The sequence below is a fragment of the Erinaceus europaeus genome, chromosome 14 (assembly GCF_950295315.1).
Source record: "Erinaceus europaeus chromosome 14, mEriEur2.1, whole genome shotgun sequence".
Taxonomy (NCBI): Eukaryota; Metazoa; Chordata; class Mammalia; order Eulipotyphla; family Erinaceidae; genus Erinaceus; species Erinaceus europaeus.
The window spans coordinates 27,432,218-27,457,652 of NC_080175.1; the positions used below are offsets into that span (position 1 = coordinate 27,432,218).

The following is a 25,435-nucleotide window of genomic DNA, read 5'->3' on the forward strand; positions in this document are numbered from 1 at the left end:
TTATGTATTTTAAGAATGTCTCCCTTGCCCACACCTCTCTGAAGGCATTCCTCTGGGCCACTTCTGCTAGTTGAGGAGGCAGAGTGTCCCTTCTGGTCTAGACATGAGGCTGAAGGTTCCCAGAGAGAAGGGGATGTCACAGCATCTCCTCAGGAAGAGGAGCATGCAGAAGTGGATGAGAGGGTAGTCTACCCACAGTGAGTCAGGATGCCACCGGCCCAGTTCCCCAGTGGCCTGGCCAGCTCCCTGAAGAGGAGAGGCTGCCGCCAACACAAAGCCCCTGGCAGAGGGGCAGAGCAAGCACACACCCAGGGCTCCGTCACTGTGTCTTGCAGTCCCCATCACCGCTGTGTGCTGTCTTTACCTTCTTCAGCTCCTTCTGCAACTCTGCCTCAGCCAACAGAACCTCCTTTGGCTTCTGGTACTGCAGGTGGAGCCGGGAAGAGGACAGATTTCAGTTATACCCGCCCTCCTCACACACAGTCTTCTGATCCCTTGATTTGAAGCTGAGGAAAACTGAGGCCTACAGGGTGGGAGTGATTTGCTCAAGGTCACGTGGCAGGCAGAAGCAGTCCTCGGACCAGAACTCTGGGCCTGTGATTTCCTCCTCTCCTCTAGCCTCTTCCAGCTGTGATTTATAAGACCTGCCCCTCCCCAGCCCCACCCTGCTTCCCTACTGAGCTGGGCTGCCTGCTTCCTAGCTCTCTAGCAAGCACTGGGTTGGGAAGTGAGCAGGAACAGGGGGAGCTTCTCACAGTGCCCTGGCCAAGAAGTCTGGCAGACTTACGGAGATGATCAGGGTGCAGTTGGCATGAGCAAAGCTCAGCGAGGAATCCTCCAGAGGCAGCTGGCATCTGTCTAGGTCAGGAATGGGGAACTTCTTGTAATACCTGTAGGGACACCAAGAGGCTGTGGGGATGGACCCTACAGGTGGGCCACAGGCCATCTGCAGCCTTGCTTCGCCACAGTCGTCCCACGCCCTCCATACTCCAGAAAGAAAGAAGGGGAGCTGGTCAGAACACTCGTGTTTTAAAGCAGAGGGAACAGAAGTGTGGAGGCCTGTGCCAGTCCACGTCCTTTGGCTAGGTAGGCCAGGAGTACATGTGACTCTCAAGTCAGGTTCAGGGTTCTAAAGACAAGCAGAAGGCCCCCGGGATACACAGGTGTCTCAGGAAAGAAGGGCCTCCTTTCACTCTAAGAAAATACAGTGTGCCAACAAGGGACTGAAAAGGTCTCTCAAACCTGGAGACCAGCCTCTAGTTGCCATTGACATAAGACCCACTGATGGTCTTGAGTACCAGCCCCTTTGGGGGTCTTTAAAGGCCCTGTTGGCTAACTGACTTGTAGACCCGAGAGGAAAGTGTGTTCCTCTCATGGACAGACCACCCCAGAGGACAAAGCATGTGACTTATCACAGGAGATGGGTCTCTGGGACTTAGGACCTCTCTACTGGCCTTGAGAGCCACACCTGCATTTCCACACTCCACACATGGTCCCTTCTCGTTGACTGGTGCTGACCGAGAGATTAATGATCCCTTCTAGTATAAAACAAACAAACAAACAAACCAAACACCTAGGTAGCAACTCCCAGCTCAAATGTGGGACTGGACTTTGTTTTGTAAGAAATTTGACTCCCTTTACTGGAGAGGAAACTCAGGTTCAGAGAGGTGAAGTGTCTTGCCTGGTGTCATAGCCAGGTGCCAATGGTGCTGGGATTAAAGTGCCGCGTGCTCAGGTTGGGTGGTTGTGAGCACACAAATTATGCAAGCTCAATGGCCTAGGGTTCAACTTTGGTCCCCATCTGCAGGGGGGAAGCTTCACAAATGGTGAAGCAGTGCTGCAGGTGCACCTCTCACTCTCTACCTCCCTCTTCCATCTCAGTTTCTGTCTCTATCCAATAAATGAGCATGAGGAGGAGAAGAAAACCATTGGCTTCTCTCTAAAAATATACATACACCACAGCACAATGAATGGCTCTTTGTCTTTAACAATAAGCTCATCAGGTATTTTCTTTGGGGGCAATGCGGCTTCTCTGACCACTACCAGCCTGCCCCTGGCATGGCAGCCCTGCCATAGAGCTGTGTGGGTCGGGGCAGGGGAGCCTGCAAACAGCTGCAAACAGCTAGATGAGGGCCCTGGAGAAGTTAAGGCTTCTAACACTTCAGAGAGGTTTGGTCCTTGTGGTGACAGTCCTGCCAAGTTCATTTCAAAAGTCTGATGCCCTGGGGACTAGGGGAGTTGCCAGTAATGAAGCTCTTCGCCTCCTCTGCCTGCCCAAACCCTTGGTTTAGTGAAGACTGACAGACTATGACCCACATAGTCAACGACTGCCACCTCTCCAGATTCAAAGGAGGTCTCGACACTTTACATCAGGCTCAACCTGACGCTGTTGACTGGCTACGGAAGAAGGGCAAACGCTAGAAGAAGAAGAAGTGAAGACTGGGAGTGGGGGTGGAGCTTTACTCCAGGTCCCCTACTCCCGCCAAGGTGCTAGGACCCAGGGCAGGAAAAGAATGTTTACTTAAAGGCTGACAGTTCAAAAGGAATGGGGGCTGGGGGTCCTAATGGCACCTCGAGCTTGCTTTATTTTCCAAAGCTCTGCCCCAGGGTAAGACGATCCATCTGCCAGCTAGGTGACCTGGGTGGAATGTCCCATCCTCTTCCAAGCTGGCCTGAGCTGAGGGCTCTTTCTGGGGCCCTGGGTCTGGCCAGCAGAGGTGGCAGACACTGATAATAGGGGGAGTCAAAGGTTAAACAGCAGAGATTAGATGAACACAAAGGCTTGTTAGGAAGTGTTAACATCTTCCCCTCTAATATATACAAGAAGCAGAGAGGGGAGAGAAGCAGCCCAGCCCATGATGCCAATGCCTCTAGGAAAGGTAGGTGCTGAAGCAGAACTTTCGGACTTCCTGTCTACCTGGCTTGTGTGCTAGGGACTCAGGCATGGGGCAACAGGAACACATCTGTACACTCTCAGAGGGCACCATCAAGTCACAGCTGGGGTGAGGGACTGGCAAAAGAATCCCAGGGCTTTCCCTCAACAGCACTGGCAAGATCAAAGGGAACTTGAGGCACGGCTTGTACCCACTTCCTCATCTGGGTCTCACCACCACTTGTGGCTTTGGAGCCTCAGCTTTGTTTTCAGCCTAGTCCAGTAGATTTAGTTTATTGGTTGAGGCTGAACACTTTTCTACAGGCACTGTTCAAGGAAGTAAGGTAGGGAGATAGCATAATGGTTTTGCAAAAACAACTTTCATGCTGGAGGCTCTGAAGACCCAGATTTAATCTCTGGCACCACCATAAGCCAGAGCCAAGCAGTATTCTGGTGAAAAATAAAAAAGGAGTATGGGAGTACAGGCATCTGCTCTCTCCTCAAGAAGCAGCTCGCCTCCTGGCCAGGGGCGGGGGGGGGGGGGGGGGGAGGCGAAGCGGGGGCTGGCCCTGCCAGGATCCCCTTAGCTTTCTCACCAGTACCTGGAGTAGGGAAGGGATCTACTTCACTCAGCCTCAGGAAGGCCTAAGTAGGCAGCAGGTATTTATCAGATGCCACCTGTGGTGGGCTGAGGCTGTGTCCCAGCCAGAGGAGACCTTGCTAGGATTCTGCTAAGAGACCCTCAGAGCAGGGTGCTCGCCCAGTTTCCTGCAGACACCTAACACTACCCCACCCAGCTCCCAGTTCTTAGTCTCAGCCATATAATGAAAGTAGACATTGATTCAAGCGTATTCTGGGCCAGGCACTGTTTCTACACATTCAAGCCACAAAACAACCCTCTAAGATTGTTGTTTACTTTTATTATAGAAGAAGAAACAGGCAGAAAGCCTTATTATAAATGATCCCAGTGTCCTGACCCTTTCTACTCCCACCTGGTCTAGGCTCCCTACATCTGTCCAGGGACCAGGAAGAGATGGGGGGCGAGGAAGGATGGCAGTTTCCCAGGGATCCAGCCACCCTGAAGGTCCCTTGGGCACCCTTTCTAACACAATGGTCTTCCTCTCTGAATGTTCAGTGTTCAAAAGGCTTATGTGAAAGAATGGTTCTTAGGGGGGAGTCAGGTAGTAGCACAGCGGTTAAGTGCAGGTGGCGCAAAGCACAAGGACCGGCGTAAGGATCCTGGTTAGAGTCCCCCACCTGCAGGGGAGTCGCTTCACAGGCAGTGAAGCAGGTTTGCAGGTGTCTTTCTCTCCTTTTCTGTCTTCCCCTCCTCTCTCCATTTCTCTCTGTCCTGTCCAACAACAACAACATCAACAACAACAACAACAATAACTACAACAATAAAACAACAAGGGCAACAAAAAGGGAAAATGAAAAAATAAATATTAAAAAAAAAGAATGGCTCTCAGGAAGCTTTGCGACCTGGGCCCCCTCAAGTTGGGGGCCTATTTCCTCCTCTCAATTCCTTCTTCGAGGAAAAGAGCTGCCCTAGATAAACTTCAAGTAACTGTCAAAGGCACCAAAACGGGTTTCCTCTGTACCACACTGTTCCCACCTGTGTCACTTTGGCTAGTTCATAAATGCCTTACTATACTCGGTCCTGCTTTCTACAGTACCCTTGTCCCAACTCCCTAATCATCCTTGTAGTAAACACAGAAAAGGCACACGAGGCCTAGTTCTTCAGAGTGGGAGACTCTAGAAGGGAGGCTGAAGGTAGAAGTGGGGCTGCTGGGGACAGCCACATGGGCTATGTCCATCCCACCTGCACACAGGCTCAGCCAGAGTGGTCTGGAGAAGCATCTGGCTAGCCCAACCCTTAGAGGGTCAGAAACAAACCTCCCTTCTGTTTTATTTTATTTTATTTCTAGCCTCCAGGGTTATTGCTGGGGCTTGGTGCCTGCATTACAAATCCACTGCTCCTGGAGGCCATTTTTCCCACTTTGTAGCCCTTGTTGTTACCCTTGTTGTCATTATTATTGTTGTCATTGCTCTTGTTGTTGTTGGATAGGACAGAGAGAAATCAAGAGAGGAGGGGAAGACAGAGAAGCGGAGAGAAGAACAGACACCTGCAGACCTGCTTCACTGCTTGTTAAGTGACTACCCCCTGCAGGTGGAGAGGCCAGGGGCTCAAACCAGGATCCTTACACCAGTCCTTGCGCTTCACACCATGTGCACTTAACCCACTGCACCACCGCTCAGCCCCCCTCCCTTCTATTTTAAACATCATAGACTGTTTAAGCTGGTCATCCCTGCTTGGTGTAATCACTTCTTGAGTGACAAAGCACATTCACATCCTAAGGGCTCAGAAGTCCTTGTTGAATACAGTATTTCCTAGACTCACTTGGCCACAGAATCACGCCCCCCCTTTTTTTTTGGCCTCCAGGGTTATTGCTGGGGCTCGGTGCCTGCACCATGAATCCACTACTCCTGGAAGCTGTTTTTTTTTTCCTTTTTTATCATTGTGGTTATTATTATTGTTGTTATTGATGTCGTCGCTGTTGGATAGGATAGAGAGAAATCGAGAGAGAAGGGGAAGACAGGGGGAGAGAAAGACAGACACCTGCAGACCTGCTTCACCACCTGTGAAGCGACTCCCCTGCAGGTGGGGAACCAGGGGCTCGAACCGGGATCCTTACCCTGGTCCTTGTGCTTTGCACCACATGTGCTTAACCCACTGCGCTACCGCCTGACCCCCAGAATCCCGTCTTCTAGTGAAGCCTAGAAACATCTCCCATAAGTAGTAGCATCACAGATGGCAAACTAGTTAAGCTTCCTGCACGTCCCCGTTTCCAGAGCATCCTGGAAGAGCTGCTCCAGGCCTGCCACTGTGCCGGGGGTTTGCACGGTTTCACCAGACTCCCAAACAATCCATGAGGGAGGTACCAGTGCTCTGTGACAGGTGAGGAAACCCTTCCCACAATGCCACAGCGACTATGTCATAGAGATTTAGGCAGCCCCTTCCCACTCCAGCACCCTGCCAGCTTCCAGGCTGCAGCTAAGCACCTTCCCCTACAGGCACTCTCATCAGAACCACTGGTGCCACACTGGGATCCTGGAAAAGCACCTCCATGGCTCACCCCTCTGAGGCCAAAGCCTCCACACACTAACATCAGTTCCCTGAAGAAAAGTGGCCAACCTAGTTCTTCAAAGACAAAACAAGTATGGACAAAGGAACGCTGGATTTTATTACTAACCATAGGCCTGAATATTAGAGCTGAAGCAGGCATGGAACCTCTAGGTGAAGGAAGAAACCAAATCAGAGAGAAATGTCATGATATGGTGGCAACCACAGATGCCTGGGCACGGAGCCATCACGGCCCTTTCTGTAGGCTGTGCGCATAACCACGAGTAATGCTCTAGCACATGAGTAGTGTGGGCCTGCCCATCTTCATCTCCAGACTCAGGTGAGGGATTTGTGTTTTATATTTATTTTCCCTTTTGTTGCCCTTGTTGTTTTTTATTGTTGTTGCAGTTATTATTGTTGTTGTCGTTGTTGGATAGGACAGAGAGAAATGAAGAGAGGAGGGGAAGACAGAGAGGGGGAGAGAAAGACAGACACCTGCAGACCTGCTTCACCGCCTGTGAAGAGACGCCCCTGTAGGTGGGGAGCCGGGGGTTCGAACCAGGATCCCTAAGCCAGTCCTTGTACTTCGTGCCACATGCGCTTAACCTGCTGCGCTACCGCCCGACTCCCTTAGGTGAGGGATTTTGAAAGCATTCCAGGAAAGCTCGACACTGCTCAGAGCAATGGCCGTGAGGTTGTTTGGTTAACGGTGGCAAGGGTACATGGTGTGTAGAAGATAGAAAGTGCGAGGCCCAGGAAAGAGCAGCCTTTTCCACCTACCTCCCAAGAAGGCTGGCTGAGTCAGGCAGGCCACTGGGCTCAGGGTAGGCTCCAAAGTGGGCCCTAGCAGACTCCTCTCTCCTCTGTGGGACTCCAGTCCTCCCAACCCTGCTCTTCACAGCACTGTTCCCACCTGACCTCACTCATCAGTTCAAAAGAAAGGGCTCCCCAGTGCCTTGGGCACTGACATGAACCTCTAGCCACAGAGCTCTGGACCAACAGCGCCACCTATGGCTGGACAAGGGCAAGAGATGAGACCCAGAGGATCTGTCAGCAGATGAATTTTTTTGGTGAGCTAGCTAGCCTCTTTTCTCTCACTCCATGGTAATCACATTTCTGCCTGATATCTGTATTCGACAGTGACCTCTGGGGGACAAAAGGGAGGCAGCAGCCAGCTCGACAAACTGCTGGGCTGCAGATTCAAATGCTATCAGAAGCACTTTTGTTCCCAGTTTGGACCCAGGGCCTCTTCCACCAGGGAATGCTTGCTGAAGCACAGAGTTTGTTTTCCTAAAGGCAATTTCTCTTTTGTCTGAAATTGCTAAATTCCACTTTAGGCACTGACTCCTGTTAATGATGAGAACAATAACGGGAATAAACTGCTTTTTATCTGAGGGCTTCAAAGTGCTTTATAAACGCAAACCCTTATTACTGTGACTTTATATTTATAGACAAGGTCCACTGAAGGGGCTGCTGGCTGCTTGTACAGCAATAAACCTGAAATTAATTCATTCATCTCCACCCCCTTCCTCAACCCCTTAACCCTGCCAAAGTGCTGGGGTGTGGGATCAGGAGAGAAGAAAGGAACCCAGAACTATACCAGGGAGTCTGGGGACCACACTGCTTCCATGTGGGCCTTGTGGACCTGAGGGAACTGATAAAAAAGGGACATTTAAGCCACAACACCTGAGGAGACAGATGGAGAGCTGGGGCCTCTGACCGTGGGGTTCCTGCGGCTGGGTGGGACACCTCTGGGCTAAGTGTGTCACTCTGAGATCTGCCCATGGCTTCACAGCTGTGGACCAGTAACTCATGACTCTCAATAATGCCTCACATCTATTTCATGGTGGTAGGTCCTGTACTGCATTCCTCTGGCTGAGGTCAAGACTGATTCACTCTGTAACTCTTCTCTTGTGATCAACCAGAGCTCCAGAAGCCCAAATGCTTTTCCCACAGTCAGCTTAGAAGCAACCCTGCCAGGACCGAATCTCCACCATGGCCATTTCTTGTTCCTTCAACCTCACATTTGGACTTTTGTCTCACAGATCACAAGGAAAAGAGCAAAAGGAAGCTGAGGGTCCCTTTTGAAATACAATGCAAGAGGCATGCAGGAGAATTCCACGAGATGTGTCCCAGTCTAAGGAGGAATCCTGGGTCGCTAATTTAATGTCCTGGAACTGTCCCTCAGAGAAGTTTGCCCTCCACCTCTTACAATGATGTCACCAGGTCAAGTTCACCATCCACTGGGTCCTATCAGTAGGCCAAAGTCACAATAAGCTTATAGCAGAACCATGTGAGAGGACATGTAATTATCCAGATGCTTCCATCTTCCCCTCATCCGTTCAGCAGCTATTAACTGAGTCCCAGTATGTGCCAAGTACTAGACCAGACACTCATTGGTTAAATGTCCCTGCCCTGAGCTGGTTACATGACTCAAGTTAGTTCTATAGCAAAGAGCCTTTCAGCTTTCAGTACCTACTGGGGTCTTAGCGCTGAGCAGGAGGAGGCTCCACTGTCCTTGAGTGGTGAGCTGCCTGAGTGCTAGCCCCAGGTCACCCACCACCCACCACACGTGGCAGGAGGCATACACTGAGCTACTTACTTTTTGTTGGTTGTCCTGACGACAATGCAGCGCTCCTCCTGGTCCACAATGACACTGTAGACATCCTTAGGGTAGGGAAGGTTTCGGATCCGCCACTGGAAACTCATCTTTGTGTCCTTGCGCATGAAGATAGGCTGCAGAAGACAAATCCAACTCCAGAACTGTTCTTGGGGCAGGGAGGACAGGGTGGTGCTCCACTCCACAAGGCTCTACCCAAAGTGCAATCAAAGACCCTCAGCTCTTTTCCACGGCCCCCCCAAGGGCATGCCAGGTGGAGGGCCCTTGCCCAAGCAATCATCCCAGCAAACAGTTATAGAGCACTGGGCCCCAGTGAGCACTCTGGAGATGAGGAGGTGAGCAAATCAGGATCTCTGTCCCCAAGAGCAGCCCATTTCCACACACCCAGCCCCCAGACCCCTGGAGAGACAGGCATACACTGGCGTTGCTTTCCTTGATGAGTTCAGGCCCCAGGCCCCCTGCTCCAGTTGCTGGCTCTCCCACCTCAGTCTGCCACTGGCCCAAGGCTCCAAGGGCACTTTTCACACGCCACTTTCTCACTGGGAAAGAAGGAGGCACAGGGATTATGGGGAGTCAAGAAGGCCCTTTCTTTCCTGCTGAACCACCAGCATCCCATCAGGTAAGTGCTCTGGGCCTTTACACTGGCTGCGTCCATCTAGCAGGAACCCCATCACCTCTGAAAGCTCACTGCATCATCAGAGAAGCTGCCAAGTACATGTCACGGGAACCCAGACACAAGGAGCTGGACCATGCTCTGAAAGGAGCACATGGAATGATGGGGCCCCAGGTGTGGCTTCAAACAAGAGGGTCACTAAAAAGGCTGGTAATGGGGGAGTTTGGGTTTGCTTGGATCAAATTTGAAAAATCTGAAAGTTGATACTTGACATGCATGTTTTTCCTACTGTAAATGTACAAAGCAAGCAAGAAAGAGGGTAAAAACTGGCAGGCAGGTTTGTCTCATGAGTCAGAAAATTCAAGGGGGGGAGGACATGGACAGAATATTCACCACAGAAGAGATCCAAAAGGTCAAGAAACACATGAAAAAATGCTCCAAGTCTCTGTCAGAGAAATGCAAATCAAGACAACAATGAGATACCACTTCACTCCTGTGAGAATGTCATACATCAGAAAAGGTAACAGCAGCAAATGCTGGAGAGGGTGTGGGGTCAAAGGAACCCTCCTACACTACTGGTTGGAATGTCAATTGGTCCAACCTCTGTGGAGAACAGTCTGGAGAACTCTCAGGCTAGAAATGGACCTACCCTATGATCCTGCAATTCCTCTCCTGGGGATATATCCTAAGGAACCCACCACATCCATCCAAAAAGATCTGTGTACACATATGTTCTTGGCAGCACAATTTGCAATAGCCAAAACCTGGAAGCAACCCAGGTGTCCAACAACAGATGAGTGGCTGAGCAAGTTGTGGTATATATACACAATGGAATACTACTCAGCTTTAAAAAATGTTGACTTCACCATTTTCAGCCAATCTTGGATGGACCTTGAAAAATTCATGTTAAGTGAAATAAGTCAGAAATGGAAGGATGAATATGGGATGATCTCACTCTCAGGTAGAAGTTGAAAAACAAGGTCAGAAAAAAAAAACTAAAGTAGAACCTGAAATGGAATTGGCTTATTGTACCAAAGAAGGTCCAAGAAGGATGACAGAGGACTGAGTGGGGGTTGTATTATTACACAGGAAACTGGGGAATGTTATGCATGTAAAACTATTGTATTTACTGTTGAATGTAAAACATTAATTCCCTAATAAAGAAATTTTTAAAAATTTTTAAAAAATCAAATATAGATATTTACTAATTTCAGGGATACTTGGCTTAAAACAACAGCCCCAAAGTTGCCTGTAAACAAAATTTTGATGACACTTGACAAAAAGATACATATTTATGAGAGAGAGAACCAAAGCATCATTCTGGTACATGCAATATTGAGGACTAGACTAGGAGTCCAGCACTTTATTTACTGTGTCACCTCCCAGGTTGCTTCTGATAGCATTTTTCAAATGCACAGTTTATGGAAAAGTTAGTGTTAATCTTTTTTGTAAAATCAAACCATTCTCTTACAATGTAAATAACTATGTATACCTTATCTTGTTTTATAGCCTATGTTTGCATTAAGGTTTTTTTGTTTTTGTTTTTGTTTCTCCTATCCAAGGCACACACATCAAGGAAATTATAAGTGAGAAAACTAGGTCTGTGGACATTAGTTACAAATACCTGCTGAGGGCCAGCAAGATAGCTCACCTGGGAGGGTGCCTGTCTTGCCATGCACGTGACCCCAGTTCCAGTCCCCACACACCATGTGTACGTGCTATGGCACCGGGGGAAGCTCTGGTGCCAGGTGTCTCTCCCTCCCCACTGCTCCTGTCTATCTGAACAGGTCAGCCTGCAGTGGGGAAATCCTGCCTGTGTGAAGCCCTGGCATGCTGGGATTTTTAGGAACTCCTCTCAGTCAGGTCCTGATTACTCTGCTGTCGTGGTGCAGGTCATCCACTTTTGTTCCTTCCTTTCCTGCTGTAGCAGGTGCTGCTCAAGGCCCAAAGTCTCCCCAGAGTGGGTGTAAGGAGCAGAGCAACTCAAGAAGGGCTTGGCTTCCAACCCAGTAGTTGTGTGCACTATGGGGGCAGGCAGGGGAAAGAGGAGAGAGGGCTGCTGTCTGCTTCCTCCAGGTGAGTGGGCAGCTTTCCTGGAGAACTTCTGGGCAGCTGTGCCAAACCCCAAGCCTCACACTGCTCTGAGAGAGGCATGCAAGCTGAACATAAAGTGTGCTGTAAAATTAGAATTTCCTCTTGAATATGTGTTTTTACAAGGTCTGCTGCATTCTGCAGTGTGATTTTATTACGTCTTAGGGCCAGAAATTCTCCCTAGAAACACATTTCCAAGTTTATAATGAAAATTAATAAGGAAGAGTAAAACTTGGAAACATGCTTTACAGGCAACTTCCCCCCCCCCCCCCCACATACTTCTGCTCTCTTAAGTGAATGGACTGTGACTGGGAGTATATCCAAGTTTATTCACGTAATACCTCTCTTAACTGGGAGCCAGCCTTCTGGGGAACCTCTGTCACAGTGGCAAACTCAGAAGTGACGGATGCTTCCAATCTGTGGCTTATTGTGACAAGACCCAGCGCCTCACTCTACTCTACAGGAAAGATTGAGCCTGGATTCTAACTCAGAGTCTGTGAAATGCAACATGCAAAAGAAGGCAGGAAATTAGCTGTTCCTAGGTACCTGATGACAGCACGAGGGGACAGCTCTCATTGGGGGTCACCATCAGAACTACAGTGTGTGGACCCATTCAGTGGGAAGCACACAAGCCCCTCGACACTGACAGGTTTGCTGGGTAAGGACACGATCAGCACAGGTGCTCAAGGTGGGTGTTTCCTTCAGGGAAACAGTTACAGTGAGAGAAACAGCTTCAGCCTCACCATCACACTCCAGGGAATACAGTATAATATGAACAACTGTTGAGGCTCAGAGAGCAAGTACATTGCACAAGGCACACCTAAAACTTGAAGTTAAAAATCCAGAATTTAAGGAGTCGGGCGGTAGCACAGTGGGTTAAGCGTAGGTGGCGCACAGCACAAGGACCAGAGTAAGAATCCTGCTTCGAGCCCCCAGCTCCCCACCTGCAGGGGAGTCGCTTCACAAGTGGTGAAGCAGGTCTGCAGGTGTCTGTCTTTCTCTCCCCCTCTGTCTTCCCCTCCTCTCTCCATTTCTCTCTGTCCTATCCAACAATGATGACATCAATAACAACAACAATAACTACAACAATAAAAAACAAGGGCAACAAAAGGGAATAAATAAATAAATATTAAAAAAAGAAGAGGGAATTGTTTAGGAAAAAATCCAGAATTTGAATAATTAATACAAAGCCAAATTATATTCTATTCATTGAACATTCTATGAATGTTCAATGAGCATATGTGGGCTTTCTGTTGCTATTCCTCTATGATGCCAGGACTTCATGTATGCAGACCACTACTATTCCCATGTCAACTCTATCATTCTTTTTTGCAGACAGAGAGAGACCGCAGCCCAACCTGACAATTCTTGGAGCTCCTCTAGTGCCATGGTGTTCCCACATGGTGCCAGGGCCTGGCACAAGGTAATATGTGTGCTCTACTGGGTGAACTATCTTCTGGTTCCAGAATGTATATTTTGAACCACTCTATCTAAAAAGCGTAATTCATGAAGGCCACCTGGCTTCTTGGAGCAGGGTAGGTGAGAAGTTCTTGCAGTCTCAGGCCTGCTGGGCTGGGGGTTGTTAGTAAAGCAGGCACAGGGTGGCCAAGAGAGCTGGGTCCACTCCAGGGTTCCCTGTCTCTACACCTTTACTCACAGGAGCACTGGGTTTGGCACACAGGCATTTGGAAACCTGGTTGCTTCTCCCTCTGTGGTAGGCATGCACGCGCACATGTAAATACACACTCGGTCTTGTCTTTCTTGTCCTGTCTTTGTTCCTGAACTCAAGGACAGCTCCTGCGGCAACAGACGACTGTTTCCACCTGCTGTCACTCTGATTTGATTACATGTTAAAACCAAACTGGTGTGTGCAGGCAGCTCCCCAGGACACTGTCACAGCTTCCTCGCTGAGCCAGGCTAGTCCTTGGAAAGGAGATTTTCAATGACCCTGAGAAGGGTCTGACTGGGAATATATGGGGGAGGCAGCGCCTGGGGGCTTTTTTCCTCAGTCAGCAGGAAGCCAGCTGATGTCCCAGACTGCTAAAAGGAGGCCCCATCTTTCAGGTGGGCTGGAAAGTGGAGGTCCTCAAGGCCTCTTTCCCCAAAGCTCCTAGTCCTGGCCCACTTCCAATGCGGATAATTACATTCCCCTCTCAAATACTCCCTGCAGCTTACACTGGATGCAGGATTCTTCTTTTCTGCCCTAAAACACTGCAACATTGCTCTGTGGCTATTAAACAGCTGCCACGTCCCATCCCTGAGGAGGCTGAAGTGAATCGAGTGGGTCATTTATAAAGCCGGTGAAGTGCTTGGGGATGAAAGTGCTCAATATCTTCCAAATGCAGCCTGGGGTGGTTAGACTGGCGGTCAAATACCAAAGCAGATTAAGTCGGTAATCCGAATGTAATCGCTGGGGGATGGCCTGCCCTTCAGCCTCTGCCCCCCTGGACATGCTGTGTTCTTCAGGGGCCGGTTTGATGTTCCGATCATTGTTATGGGGTCCTTCAGTCTTTCCCTCTATGAATACATACAGCAGTCACTGTGGGCGGTGGGATGAATAGCACGGGGAGGACAGAAAAAAAAATATGACACTTCTATGCTTATTACCAGGGACTGGGAGAACTCTGTCCTGCACAGGTGCACAACTGGTAATTCTTCCTCTGTGAATCACTTTTGGAGTTTTTCTAACAGAAAACCAGTTTGGCCAATGATCAAATTTATATAATTAGCTGGAAAAATGGGAACTGTTCTCATTTACTGCCATGAAAAGCCTGCCCATGTTTCACTTCATGGGACACACAAGCAAAAGTTCTATTAAAAATTGGGAACAAGCAGTATTTTGGAAAGGCAGATGGTGGGGGGTGGGGTAGGGTGGCTAGAGATGGGTAAGAAAAGGAACAGCCCAGTTCAAAGGGCCCAGTGGTCTCAGAATGGTGCTCCTGTCTGTCCATCTCTGCCTTGCTCCCTCCAAGCCCCAATACTTGGAGGAACAAACTATGGCAAGAAGAAAGAAGGATAAAATACTCTGAGCTCCCAGTGGCATCTTGTTGTGGACTAAAGCATGGGCCCTTAATCAGACAGGCCTAGGCTTAAATCCGAGGTCAGAAGCTAATCAGCTATGTGGTTCTAAGCAAGGTGCTTAACCTCTTGGAGTTCCTGGGGTTTTTTGTTTGTTTGTTTGTTTGTTTTTGTTGTTTTTTCAAGAATAAAGTGGGGATAAGTGTACCAGCTTCATAGGGCTGTGATGAGGATGATTAAATTGAGATGACTCACATAATAGCATTCACAAGAGTGCCCAGGAAGTTACAGAATCAATATCATCACTGGGCAAACTTCAGTCAAACAATATTCTTCTTACAAACCTCCATTGTTGTTCATGTGGAACAGGAGTCTGTCTATTCCCCACCTGCCAAGAGGAGTGACAGGTGAATATGGGATGCTACAAATGAAGAAACGTGGACGTGGTTTTCATTTTCATTTCATGTCTGAGCACAACTAAGAGACTTGGGTTTTATTTGTTTGTTTTCACAGCCACAGCAGCTATAGATGTTTTATTTGCTATGTGGGGAAAAAAACTCATGAGGCTAGGGGCTGGGGAAGAGGAGTTTCGGCTAGTCTCTGGCCTAGTGATGGTGGTGGTTATCCCACGTGACCTCTGATTTCATAAGCTCACCCCTGTTAGGCATTCCAAGGCTGTCACCCCCTGGGAGTGCTATAAATTACAATGCATTGTGAGGATATTACTACTGTATTGGTTTCCACCAAATCAGTGTCATATGCTAAACACATCAAGATTTTTAATAGCACCAGACTAAACCAATTGGGACTGGAGTCCAAGCAGCTCATAATAAGGAGAGATCAACACTTCACTCTGTGACTGAACATGCGCAGGACACACATTTTAAGACTGGAGACTAAGAATGCAAAACAGTATAATCCGTATTGTCGGTTCTTGACATTTATGAGCTGTCAGAAAAGGGGAAAAAGAAACTCCCTTACCAATACGACCTGTCGATCAGGCCCAGGAAAAAATTAAAGTCAAGAATAATGACAAGAAGATAGCCTGGCCCTGTGATTCCATCATTGTTCTTAGCATTTTAGGTGGAACTTAATAATAAAAAGACCAATTCCCACTGCTGACATAGGCCATAGGCCCTGGGTCAAACAACCAGCCATCTAGCTCTGGGAAGTCAGCTAGTGCTGATGTGCTTAGCTGGGAGCAGAGAATGGCCAAATCAAGTAATTCCCAGAAATCTGAGCGGGCTATTCATCAGCCTATTCTTAGAGGAAAAGAGTTTAGAGGAATGGAACCCACAGGCTGCAAAATCACATTTCTCACCCTCCTCCCTTTGATCCCAACAATGTCCAGGATGAGAGTCATCTTGAATAGCACTGCCTTTGAAGCAAGGTCAGAAGTGGCTTCAGAAAGCAAACCAAAAAAAAGGGGGGGGGAGCCTACCTTTCCCACTGCTCAACCTGTAAGACATTTCCAATTCCACCTTCTCACTAAAGAGTTTTCTCAATCGTTTTGCCACATTCCCATTCCCCCTTAGAAGTACTCACTCTCCCATCTGTTGAGGAGCTGGGGTGGGGTCTGCAGCTCAAGAGGATGTCCACATAACTCCTGATATCTAGTCCTGGGCCAGATCATTCTTAGGAACAATCTTGCCTCACTTGAGGCCTTAAGTGTCCCTGAGCTTCTGCAATGTGCTAGGCTACTCCCTCAAATCTCAAGGCTAAGAGTATTCATCTGTGCTTAGTTCACCCCAGTTATTCTGAAGGGTCCACAGGGAGCCCCTGACACTTACCAAGTAATTCACTTGTCTTCTCATCATATTCTTCAGCCATTTCCTTTCCATCTGGGAACAAATAGTGCACCTTCCTTCTCCCTATGCACAAAGCAAACAATGTCTTAACTCAATGTCTCCTCTTGCCTTGCACACTGAAGATCCAGGGGTATGCGTGGGAACCACCAGCCTTGGTCATATTAAGAAAACCTCCCAGAGGTTCCTGCTCCTCCTTGCCAACTATCACCCACCATTACTTTCAGAAATATGCTGGAACTCACTCTTCCTGAAACTTCCTCTGAATAGGTCTTTGCTCTGCTGTTTCCTCTGCCAATAAGCATCTTAATTCTTCCCAACTGTTGAATTCTTTGCCCTTCAAGATCCAGCCCAAATGTCATTTCCTCTGGGTAGTTTTCTTTAACTAACACCCGCCCCCAGCTACCTTGACAAAACTGATCACTTCCTTATTTGTGCCTCTGTAGTGCTTTGTCCATATCTAGAGTGGAGCATCTCTCACATACTATTAAAAACACATACCCCAGGAATCACATTACATTGACCTTTCTATCCAGTTTCTAAAGCCCAGCCTCTGTGCTCCCAACCAAGCACACCCTCTAGTTCTGCCTTCTGCACTTCTCTCTGCCATTCTTATCACAGAACCACATAATGTTCCTCTCCAGGTACTTTTTTCACAACATTTACCTTGGCTCTGATTACACATTTACTTGTGTATGACTACACAATATTAATTATTACCTGTCTCTTCTACTAGATTGATCTACTCCAAACCCTTAGCTGTGGTTTCTTGAACAGAAACAGTGCCTGGCATACATTAAGAGCTGAACTAGACCCTGGTTGAAAGAAGGAACATGGACTGAGTTTCTCATTGAGAGGAAGAACGTAAGGGAGTTTCGTAGCCCAACACTTCTGTTTATGAAGTATAATTATAAACATTTTTTCAAGTGAGTATCCAATTTCTCCAATTTTCATAGGTAGGTCAGTAGATCAGTTAGGCTCCATAGTGAGAATAGTTAACAAAAGAATAACGCCCAGAGGGGCTGGGCAGTGACACACCTGGTTAAGAGCACACATTACAGTGCGTAAGGACCAGGTTCAAACCCCAGTCCCCACCTACATGGGGAAAGCTTCATGAGTGGTGAAGGAGTACTGCAGGTTGGTCTGTCTGTCTCATTCTCTCTCTCATCTCCCCATTCCTTCTCAATTTCTGTCTGTATCCAAAATAAATAAATATTAAGAAAAGAATAATACCCAGTGACTGGGTATCCAAATTAGGCCTGATGATTAAGAATCGCAAGGCTCTTATCAGCTTAGGTGCCACTAACTAAAACTTTCACATACATCTGATCTACCAAAACATTTTCCTGTCTGCTTCACCCCAGACACAGTCTTCTTTAATCACTCCTCATCTGCATTCAGGGGAAACTCATCCCCAAATTTGGGTGGCCACTCAGAAGACCCCCTAGGACATGCCACTCTTTATCACTTGGATTACTCATAGAGCTAGAGTACCATGCCTGCATGAATCCACAACTCCTGGTGAATTTTCTCGTTTCTTTTCTTTCTTTCTTTTTTCTTTTTTTCTTTTTGCCTCCAGGGTTATTGCTGGGGCTCAGTGCCTGCACCATGAATCCACTGCTCCTGGAGGCCATTTCCCCCCCTTTTTGTTGCCCTTGTTGTTGTAGCCTTGTTGTGGTTATTATTGTTATTATTGATGTCATTCGTTGTTGGATAGGACAGAGAGAGAGAAATGAAGAGAGGAGGAGAGAAAAACAGACATCTGCAGACCTGCTTCACTGCCTGTGAAGCGACTCCCCTGCAGGTGGGGAGCTGGCGGGCTCGAACCTGGATCCTTGCGCTGGTCCTTGCGCTTTGCATTATGTGTGCTTAACCCGCTGCGCTACCGCCTAACTCCCTCTTTTTTTTTTTTAAAGATATATGTTGAGAGACAGAAAGGGAGATAGAGAAGGGGAGACATATCAGTACCACTCCTCTACTTGTGAGGCTTCCCCTGTGTGAGTGCTCACATGTGTTGGCCAGGAACTTGAGTCCATATCCTTGTGCCTGGCAAAGTGTACACTCTACTGGACAAGCTATCTCCCAGTCCCTTCTATTTCAACTTAACTTTGTTTAAAGTGGGTTTTCCTAAACAAGTGCTTTATTTTTATATGAACAACTATTTTTTCCTTTATAGTAACTGTCCCAAAAGTTATGTCTAGAATATCTTCTTTTACACAAAAGTAAATTTTCCCCTTTTAAATTAGAGCATCACTTGGTTCTGAATATTGGTGGTGGTAGGTATTAAGCCCAGGGCCTCTTGCATGTATGTGTGCTACCAACCCCACAAATATTTTTTTTTGCCTCCAGGGTTATTGATAGGGCTCAGTGCCTACACCACAAATCCACTGCTCCTGTAGACTTTTTTTTTTCCTTTTCGTTGCCATTGTTGTTTTACTGTTGTTGTGGTTATTATCATTATTGTTGTTACTGATGTCATTGTTGTTGGATAGGACAGAGATAAATCGAGGAGGGGAAGACAGAGGGGGGAGAGAAAGACACCTGCAGTCCTTCTTCACCGTTCATGAAGCGACCCCCCTGCAAGTGGGGAGCTGGGGGCTCAAACCGGGATCCTTACGCCCCCCTGCACTTTGCACCATGTGTGCTTAACCTGCTGTACTACCGCCCAACCCCCAACTCCAAAAATATTTTTATACTAAAAGTTATTTTGTGGAGAACTGTATTCTAATACATATTCATTATATATATATGTGAATATAAAATTTTAAAATGGTATTAACATGATAATATTTTGGGAAAAGAAAAATATGTCTATGCATGGAACAAGCACAGAAGTTTATATATATATTATTATTATCTCTGTATAGTGATATTATGGATTTTGAATATTATCCTATGTTCACAAAGAGCATTAATAATTTCTGAAAAAAATTAAAAGTATATTGAGTTCTTATTAACAATAGCAGTTTTTTTTCAGTAGGAAGGGGACATCTGCCATCTCTACCCCCCCCCCACACACACACACACACACAGAGAAGGGTAAATGTGTAGGAAAAATTTAACAAACTTAAATTTAACAAACATATTTGGGAGAGTGGTTAAAAACCCCAAATATTGTTTTGTGATGCTACTAACAAAAAAACTTCACAAAATCCTAGCTAATGAAATATTTGTTTAGATATTGTCATATGACCAAAGAAATTAAAAACAGGGACCCAAAAATCTAATTATAGGACCAGGTAGATAGCACCATCTGTAGTACAAAAGACTCTCATGCCTGAGGCACCCAAGATCAGTCCCCTGCACCACCATAAACTAGAACTGAGCATTGCTCTGTTTTTAAAAAAGAGAAATATGTATAGATACATATGTTCATAATAGCAGTATTTACAGTAGATTAAAAAGTAGAAGTAACCCAAGTGTTCATTGGCATACAAAAATGTGGATCAACAAAAATGTGGTATGGATCAACAAAAATGTGGTATGGATCAACAAAAATGTGGTATGGATCAACAAAAATGTGGATCAACAAAAATGTGGTATGTATATGTTATGAAATATTATTCAACTTTATAAAAGGAAGGGGGGGCGAGTGAGACAGCATAATGGTTATACAGAAAGGCACTCATGCCTGAGACTCCAAGGTCCCAGGTTCAAATGTTCTGTCCCTCATAAGCCAGAGCTAACAGTGCTTTGGTAAAAGGAAAGAAAGATAGAGAAGAGATAGAAAAAAAGAAGCCAGTCATAAAAGGCTTATGCTGCCCCCAACATTGTAAGACTTCATTTCTATGAAGTTCCAACAGTAAACAAATTCGTAAGACAGAAAATTGAATGAATGCCCAGAGCTGAGGGGATGGGTGGGGCATAAACGCTTAATAGGTGTAAGGTTTCAGTTAAAGAAGATGAAAAAGTTTTAGGAGGCTGGGAAGTAGCTTAGCAGTAGAGCACCTGTTTTGCATATATGAGGTCTTGGGTTCCTTCCTGGGTACCACATGAGAGCAGCAAAGACTAAATAAGCAGAACTCCATGGATAGTGGAACAGGGCTTTGTTATTGTTCTTTCTCTATTTCTTTCTATCACTTGTAAAAAAATAAATAAAATAGTAGGCTAGGGAGGTGGTTCAACAGTAGAGCATATATATGTAAATAAATGACCCTTTAATCCTTAATCTCCAGCACCAGATTAAAAAAACAAAAGATTCTGGAACTGGATGGTAGTGACAGCTGAACAGTGAGAATATATTTAATTTCACAAGCCTGTATATTTTAAAATAGTCAATAATAATTATATGCCTGCACTGTTTATAGTACAGACTAAACTAAATAAGACTTGGTGTGGTAATCATTTTCCAGTATACATAAATACTGTACACCTGAAACAAAATAAGGCTGTATGTCAATTATATTTCAATTAATAAAAACCTCAAGAAATAGGGTTGTGAGATAACTTCCACAATCCTTAGCTTGGCATAGGTTATTTATCACAATGTATTCCAATTTATCTGCATTCTCTCTGAATAATCCATCCTTTCCCTTTGAGAAGAGACTTTATAATCACTTTTGCAAACTAGCATTTGACTGGATGCATGTTTCTGTCTCACTACACTAAATGCTTTGCTGTTCCCCTAAGAATCAGACAAGTATTTTCATAACTCCATGCCTTTACACGAGACATTGTTCATGGGATAGCATCCTGCCTTCTCCACTTGGCAAACACTTGCTAATTCACTAGGACCCATAAACATTACTACTTCTGTCAGAATGGACCAAAGAGATGGTCATTCCAACTCCATGTTCTCCTACAATTTACAGACACACTGAATATTTACACATCCTTTTTCTAAACACTATGTAAAGTCCAAGGATAACATGTCTTTTTCCTTCTATCAGTTCTAGTACACGGCTTGGCACAAAGTAAAAATCTCGCCAGATGCTGCTACAATAAACTAGCAAATGAGCCAAGCTGACTTTAATCTTAAATTCCACTCTTCCTTGATTGGTGTCTGCCTGTGGCTGAAAATCCCCACCTGGTATCCTAAAGGCTACAGGCAGTCCTAATTCATTCTGGCTCCCAAGTGGGTGCAGGAAGGGACCCTAGAGCACTGGGGCCCTTCTACCTGCCAATCCCAGGATGGGTCAGGACTCCCAATTCCTGTGCCCATCTCTTCTGCGCACAACCCTCAGCCTTTGCTGTCTCTCCTAACACCCAGGGAACGTGCAGACACTCACTTAAAAATATAACATCACAGCAGGCAAGGACCTCAAGATTACAGATGAGGAAAGTGAAGTCTAAACAGGTAAAGGGGCAGACTGGAGAGCGCACACTGTAAGAAAGTTGTAATTATTAACAGAACCAGGATTTCCATCTCTCCATAGCACCTGGCTGCCTTCGGAAGTGCACGGGATTCATGATCCAGCTGTACCACCGACTGGTTAGAAGGTTTTGGTGGGTCTAAAATTTTCTTGGATTTTGGTTTTGCCTTTTACAAAACGGGGAGGAAAATTTAAAGCCTCTCGGGACATAATGAGGACATAATGTATGTGAACGGGATTGTTAATTTATTAGTAACTAAGCTCAAGAGCGGAGCGAGGTGAGGCGTCCAGAAACGCGCGTTCCAGTCACGTCGTCTTTGGGAGCCTCAGTTTCCTCATCTGTAATGCTGACCCAGCCAGGCAGGCAACCACGACCCTTGCAGCTTTGCCATCCCAGGCTCTGAAAGCCCTTCCCGGAGGGGCCTGCGGAGGGCCGGACCCTGGGAGTAATGCTGAGGGTGGTCGCGGGGATCCTCGATTACCGTCCTGCAGCAGCGCCGTCTTCTCCGCAGCCCGCAGACTCTCCAGCCACCCTGTCACCGCCATCTTCCCTCCTCCGCCGCGCGCCCTGCCGCAGCCATAGCAACCGTTCCGCTTCAGGTCACTTCCGGCTCACCCGGAAGGTGTTCTGGTCACTTGCCCTTTCCCACCCCAACCCCCTTCGTCCGCTCTTATTGGGTGCCTTGGTAAGTAATTCACTTCTGCCCAGCCTAGGTGACCCTCTAGGTCTAGAGCTGGTCTTACCCTGACCGAATCCCGTTTTAAGGAAAACAGGGTGGGGCCCCCTCCCCAGCCTTCCTCTGCCCACAGCTGGGAGTGCTGCCGCGCGCCAGCTGCATATGTGGCGGATGCCCCACACCTGCTTAGTCTTCTTAGCCCCTCGTGGTTCGGTCGAGACTCCCTCCCCCCAATCAGGGAGGCATCCCCACACCTGCAGCAGCCCAGCCTCTTGTCCCCACAGCTGTGGGGCTGAGCACCTCCAACCGAGAGACCAAGGACTAGGGCAGGTGCAGTGTCCCCGCTGCCTCCCAGACACCCCGCACACACGTTTTCCTCTGTGGGTCTGGGATGGGGGGTTAGAGAAGATATGAGCGGCTTATCTCAGGGTTTGCTCCAGTGTCCACTTTTGGGGGAGTCCAAATCCATCCTAAAAATGTAGTCCCATGTCCTGGCTTGGTAACTCATTTTAAAAAGAAAAATAAATAAAAGCAAAACAAAATAACAACCACCTTTGGAAGTGGGGTGCAGCAGAGGCAGACACTGCTGGTCTTTCGAGCAGCCCTCTGAGAGATATCTTCCCCCCCCCTTTGTTGCCCTTGTTTTTTATTGTTGTTGTAGCTATTATTGTTGTTATTGATGTTGTCATTGTTAGATAGGACAGAGAGAAATGGAGAGAGGAGGGGAAGACAGAGGGGGAGAGAAAGACAGACACCTGCAGACCTGCATCACCGCCTGTGAAGCGCTGCCCCTGCAGGTGGGGAGCCAGGGCTCGAACCGGAATCCTTACTCTGGTTCTTGCGCTTTGCGCCACATGGGTTTAACCCGCTGGGCCACCGTCCGACTCCCGAGATATCTTTTTTTTACCCTTCAAAACTTTCCCCAGGGAGTCGGGCGATAGCCCAGCGGGTTAAACACACATAGCCATAGCGCAAAGCGCAAGGACTGGCTTAAGGATCCGGGTTCAAGCCCCCAGCTCCCCCCTTGCAGGGGAGTCTCTTCACAGGCTGTGAAGCAGGTCTGCAGGTGTCTATCTTTCTCTCCCTCTCTCTGTCTTCCCCTCCTCTCTCCATTTCTCTCTGTCCTATCCAACAACGACGACATCAATAACAACAACAATAATAACTACAACAACAATAAAAAGACGGCAAGGGCAACAAAAGGGAAAAATAAACAAGAAAACTTTCCCCAGTCTCAGTCTAACCTTCATTGTTCCTGGTACTCTGATTTTAAAAGTCTAGTGAGCATATAGCTAGACCAAACCACTGAGATTCAGTTAGATTTGAGGGAACCACCTGAGAACTGGGCTCTAGATCTCAGGACCTGGTAACGGGCACCATAAGCAAAGGGATTGGGGGAATCTCAGTTCTGGGCTTTCCCATGATAGCTACCTCAAGCAGCTTAACCCTCAACCAGGCCAGAATCCAACCATAACTCCATGGATCCCAGAGGCATCCTGAAGGCATTTCCCAAGCGGAAGAAAATCCACAGCAATCCATCAGCAACACTGGAAAAGGTTCCCAAGAGGGAAGTGGGAGAAGCAGCAGGAGGTGAGCAGATCCACTCTCAAGCCCCCAGAGTTGTAAGTTGTTTTGTAGCTTCACTGACAAATAGATGGTGGGGTGAGGTAGAGGGGAGAATCCTAGACTGTGTGGCTTGTGATGGCAAAATATGTGTGCTTTGTGCCTGGCACACACCAAATGCCCACTAGCATTTGGTGAAAGAATAAATTAACAAAATGATGATAGGATACATGCCACACCTTTTTTTTTTTTTTTTTTTTTTTGCCTCCAGGGTTATTGCTGGGGCTTGGTGCCTACACCACAAATCTACTGCTCCTGGAGGCTATTTTTTTCCCTTTTTTTTTTTTTTATCATTGTGATTATTATTGTTGTTATTGGTGTCATTGTTGTTGGATAGGACAGAGAGAAATTGAGAGAGGAGGGGAAGACAGAGAGGGGGAGAGAAAGATAGACACCTGCAGACCTGCTTCACCACCTATGAAGCAACCACCCTGCAGGTGGGGAGCACCCCACCCCACCCCCTGGGGCTCAAACCCATATCCTTACATAGGTTCTTGCACTTTGCTGTGTGCGCTTAACCAGCTGCAATACTGCCCAACCCCCACCATACATTGTTTTCATTTATACCAGGGAATGGGACATAGCAGAGTCCTTGCTCCTTACATTCAAACAATGAGCCATGATCGAATTAGCTGCATGCTTTGTAGTAGAAACCCCAGAAGACAAACCATTTGAAGGGAAGGAAAGTGATTGAGGGCAAGGGGCCATAAAGGGACAGTTAAGATCGCTTCTGAAAGTTTTGACAGCAGGCATCTGGATGTCTTCTCCACAGAGTGGCTGAGCTCCTTGCAGGCCCATGTTGTGCCCACTGGCATTGGGCGAGCCCGGGCAGAACTCTTTGAGAAGCAGATTGTCCAGCATGGTGGCCAGATATGCCCTGCTTGGTCCCCAGAAGTTACTCACATCGTGGTGGATGAGGACATGGACTATGAACGTGCCCTTCGCCTGCTCAGACTACCCCGGCTCCCCCCCGGTACTCAACTAGTGAAATCATGCTGGCTGAGCCTGTGCCTTCAGGAAAGGAGGCTGGTGGACACAGAAGGATTTGGCATCTTCATTCCTGACAGGTGAGCTGGTCTCAGCCTCTCCTCAGATGTTTTCTGGTAGCACCTTGAATGTTCTTCGTGGGTTGTTAAAGATAACTCACATCTTAATTGGACATGCTGGAAAACCAAGATTTCAGAATAGGAAATAGGATTGAGGGGAAAGATAGGGTGAGGCCTTTGGTGTCTTAACCTCCCATTACCATCTCTGTAGGTGCTTGGACCAACCAGAGCTCAGCAAAGCAGACCAAGGCTCTTCAACTTCTCCTGGAGCCCATGAGGCTATGCTCAGAGCAGTCCCCTCTCCCTCAGCTCATCCCACAAGACCTGTGGCTCCTCCCCAGAAGGCAGAAGAAGCTCCAAGGCCCCAAAACCAGGTCAGTAGCCTCCCAGTCCCCACAGCTCCTTCCCTGGGAGCTAGATCACAGAAAGGATCTGGAGATTATTCAGAATGTTCCAGGCCTCTGAGAGAGAAGGGCTTTCTTTAATGTGAAGCCTCTTAGCTCTTCCCAATACTCAGCAGTTCTGCATTTGCCATGTGCCAGTGGGGACCCTGGAGCTGAGCATGGGGAAAGCCAAGTAAACCACAGCCCCATACTTTCAGAGGTCCAAATCAGACACAGAAGAGCCAGCCTCT

At 47.3% G+C, this 25,435-nt stretch overlaps 2 protein-coding genes across 5 annotated transcripts in view; one reads left to right on the plus strand and one right to left on the minus strand.

Moving 5' to 3' along the window:
* DPCD (deleted in primary ciliary dyskinesia homolog (mouse)) lies at nt 1–22,081 on the minus strand. Its single transcript, XM_007533855.3, has 6 exons — nt 21,938–22,081; nt 16,129–16,209; nt 9,034–9,155; nt 8,599–8,732; nt 788–890; nt 1–424 (listed from the first exon to the last, which is right to left on the minus strand). Exons 1-6 carry the CDS (start codon nt 21,999–22,001, stop codon nt 320–322), a joined length of 609 nt encoding a protein of 202 aa, XP_007533917.1. The 5' UTR covers nt 22,002–22,081; the 3' UTR covers nt 1–319.
* POLL (DNA polymerase lambda) overlaps nt 22,074–25,435 on the plus strand; it is a 12,791-nt gene continuing 9,429 nt past the window's right edge. For 2 of the 4 annotated variants that reach the window (XM_016192847.2, XM_060171446.1), the window contains exons 1-4: nt 22,074–22,141; nt 23,560–23,722; nt 24,528–24,822; nt 25,013–25,175. In XM_016192847.2, coding sequence (XP_016048333.1) covers nt 23,611–23,722; nt 24,528–24,822; nt 25,013–25,175 — 570 coding nt within the window. In that variant the 5' untranslated portion in view covers nt 22,074–22,141; nt 23,560–23,610. Of the gene's footprint in view, nt 22,142–23,559; nt 23,755–24,527; nt 24,823–25,012; nt 25,176–25,435 lie in introns of those variants that run through there. The other 2 variants (XM_007533856.3, XM_060171447.1) reach the window with 2 other exon arrangements.

Excerpts from the sequence above, each read along its gene's own strand:
- DPCD (XM_007533855.3), bottom strand. The coding sequence starts at position 22,001 with ATGGCGGTGACAGGGTGGCTGGAGAGTCTGCGGGCTGCGGAGAAGACG. Across the intron at positions 9,156-16,128 it reads GAAGACAAGTGAATTACTTG|TGAGAAAGTGGCGTGTGAAA; the intron begins GTAAGTGTCAGG and ends CTTCTTTCCCAG. Across the intron at positions 8,733-9,033 it reads TCAAGGAAAGCAACGCCAGT|CCTATCTTCATGCGCAAGGA; the intron begins GTATGCCTGTCT and ends TGTCTTCTGCAG.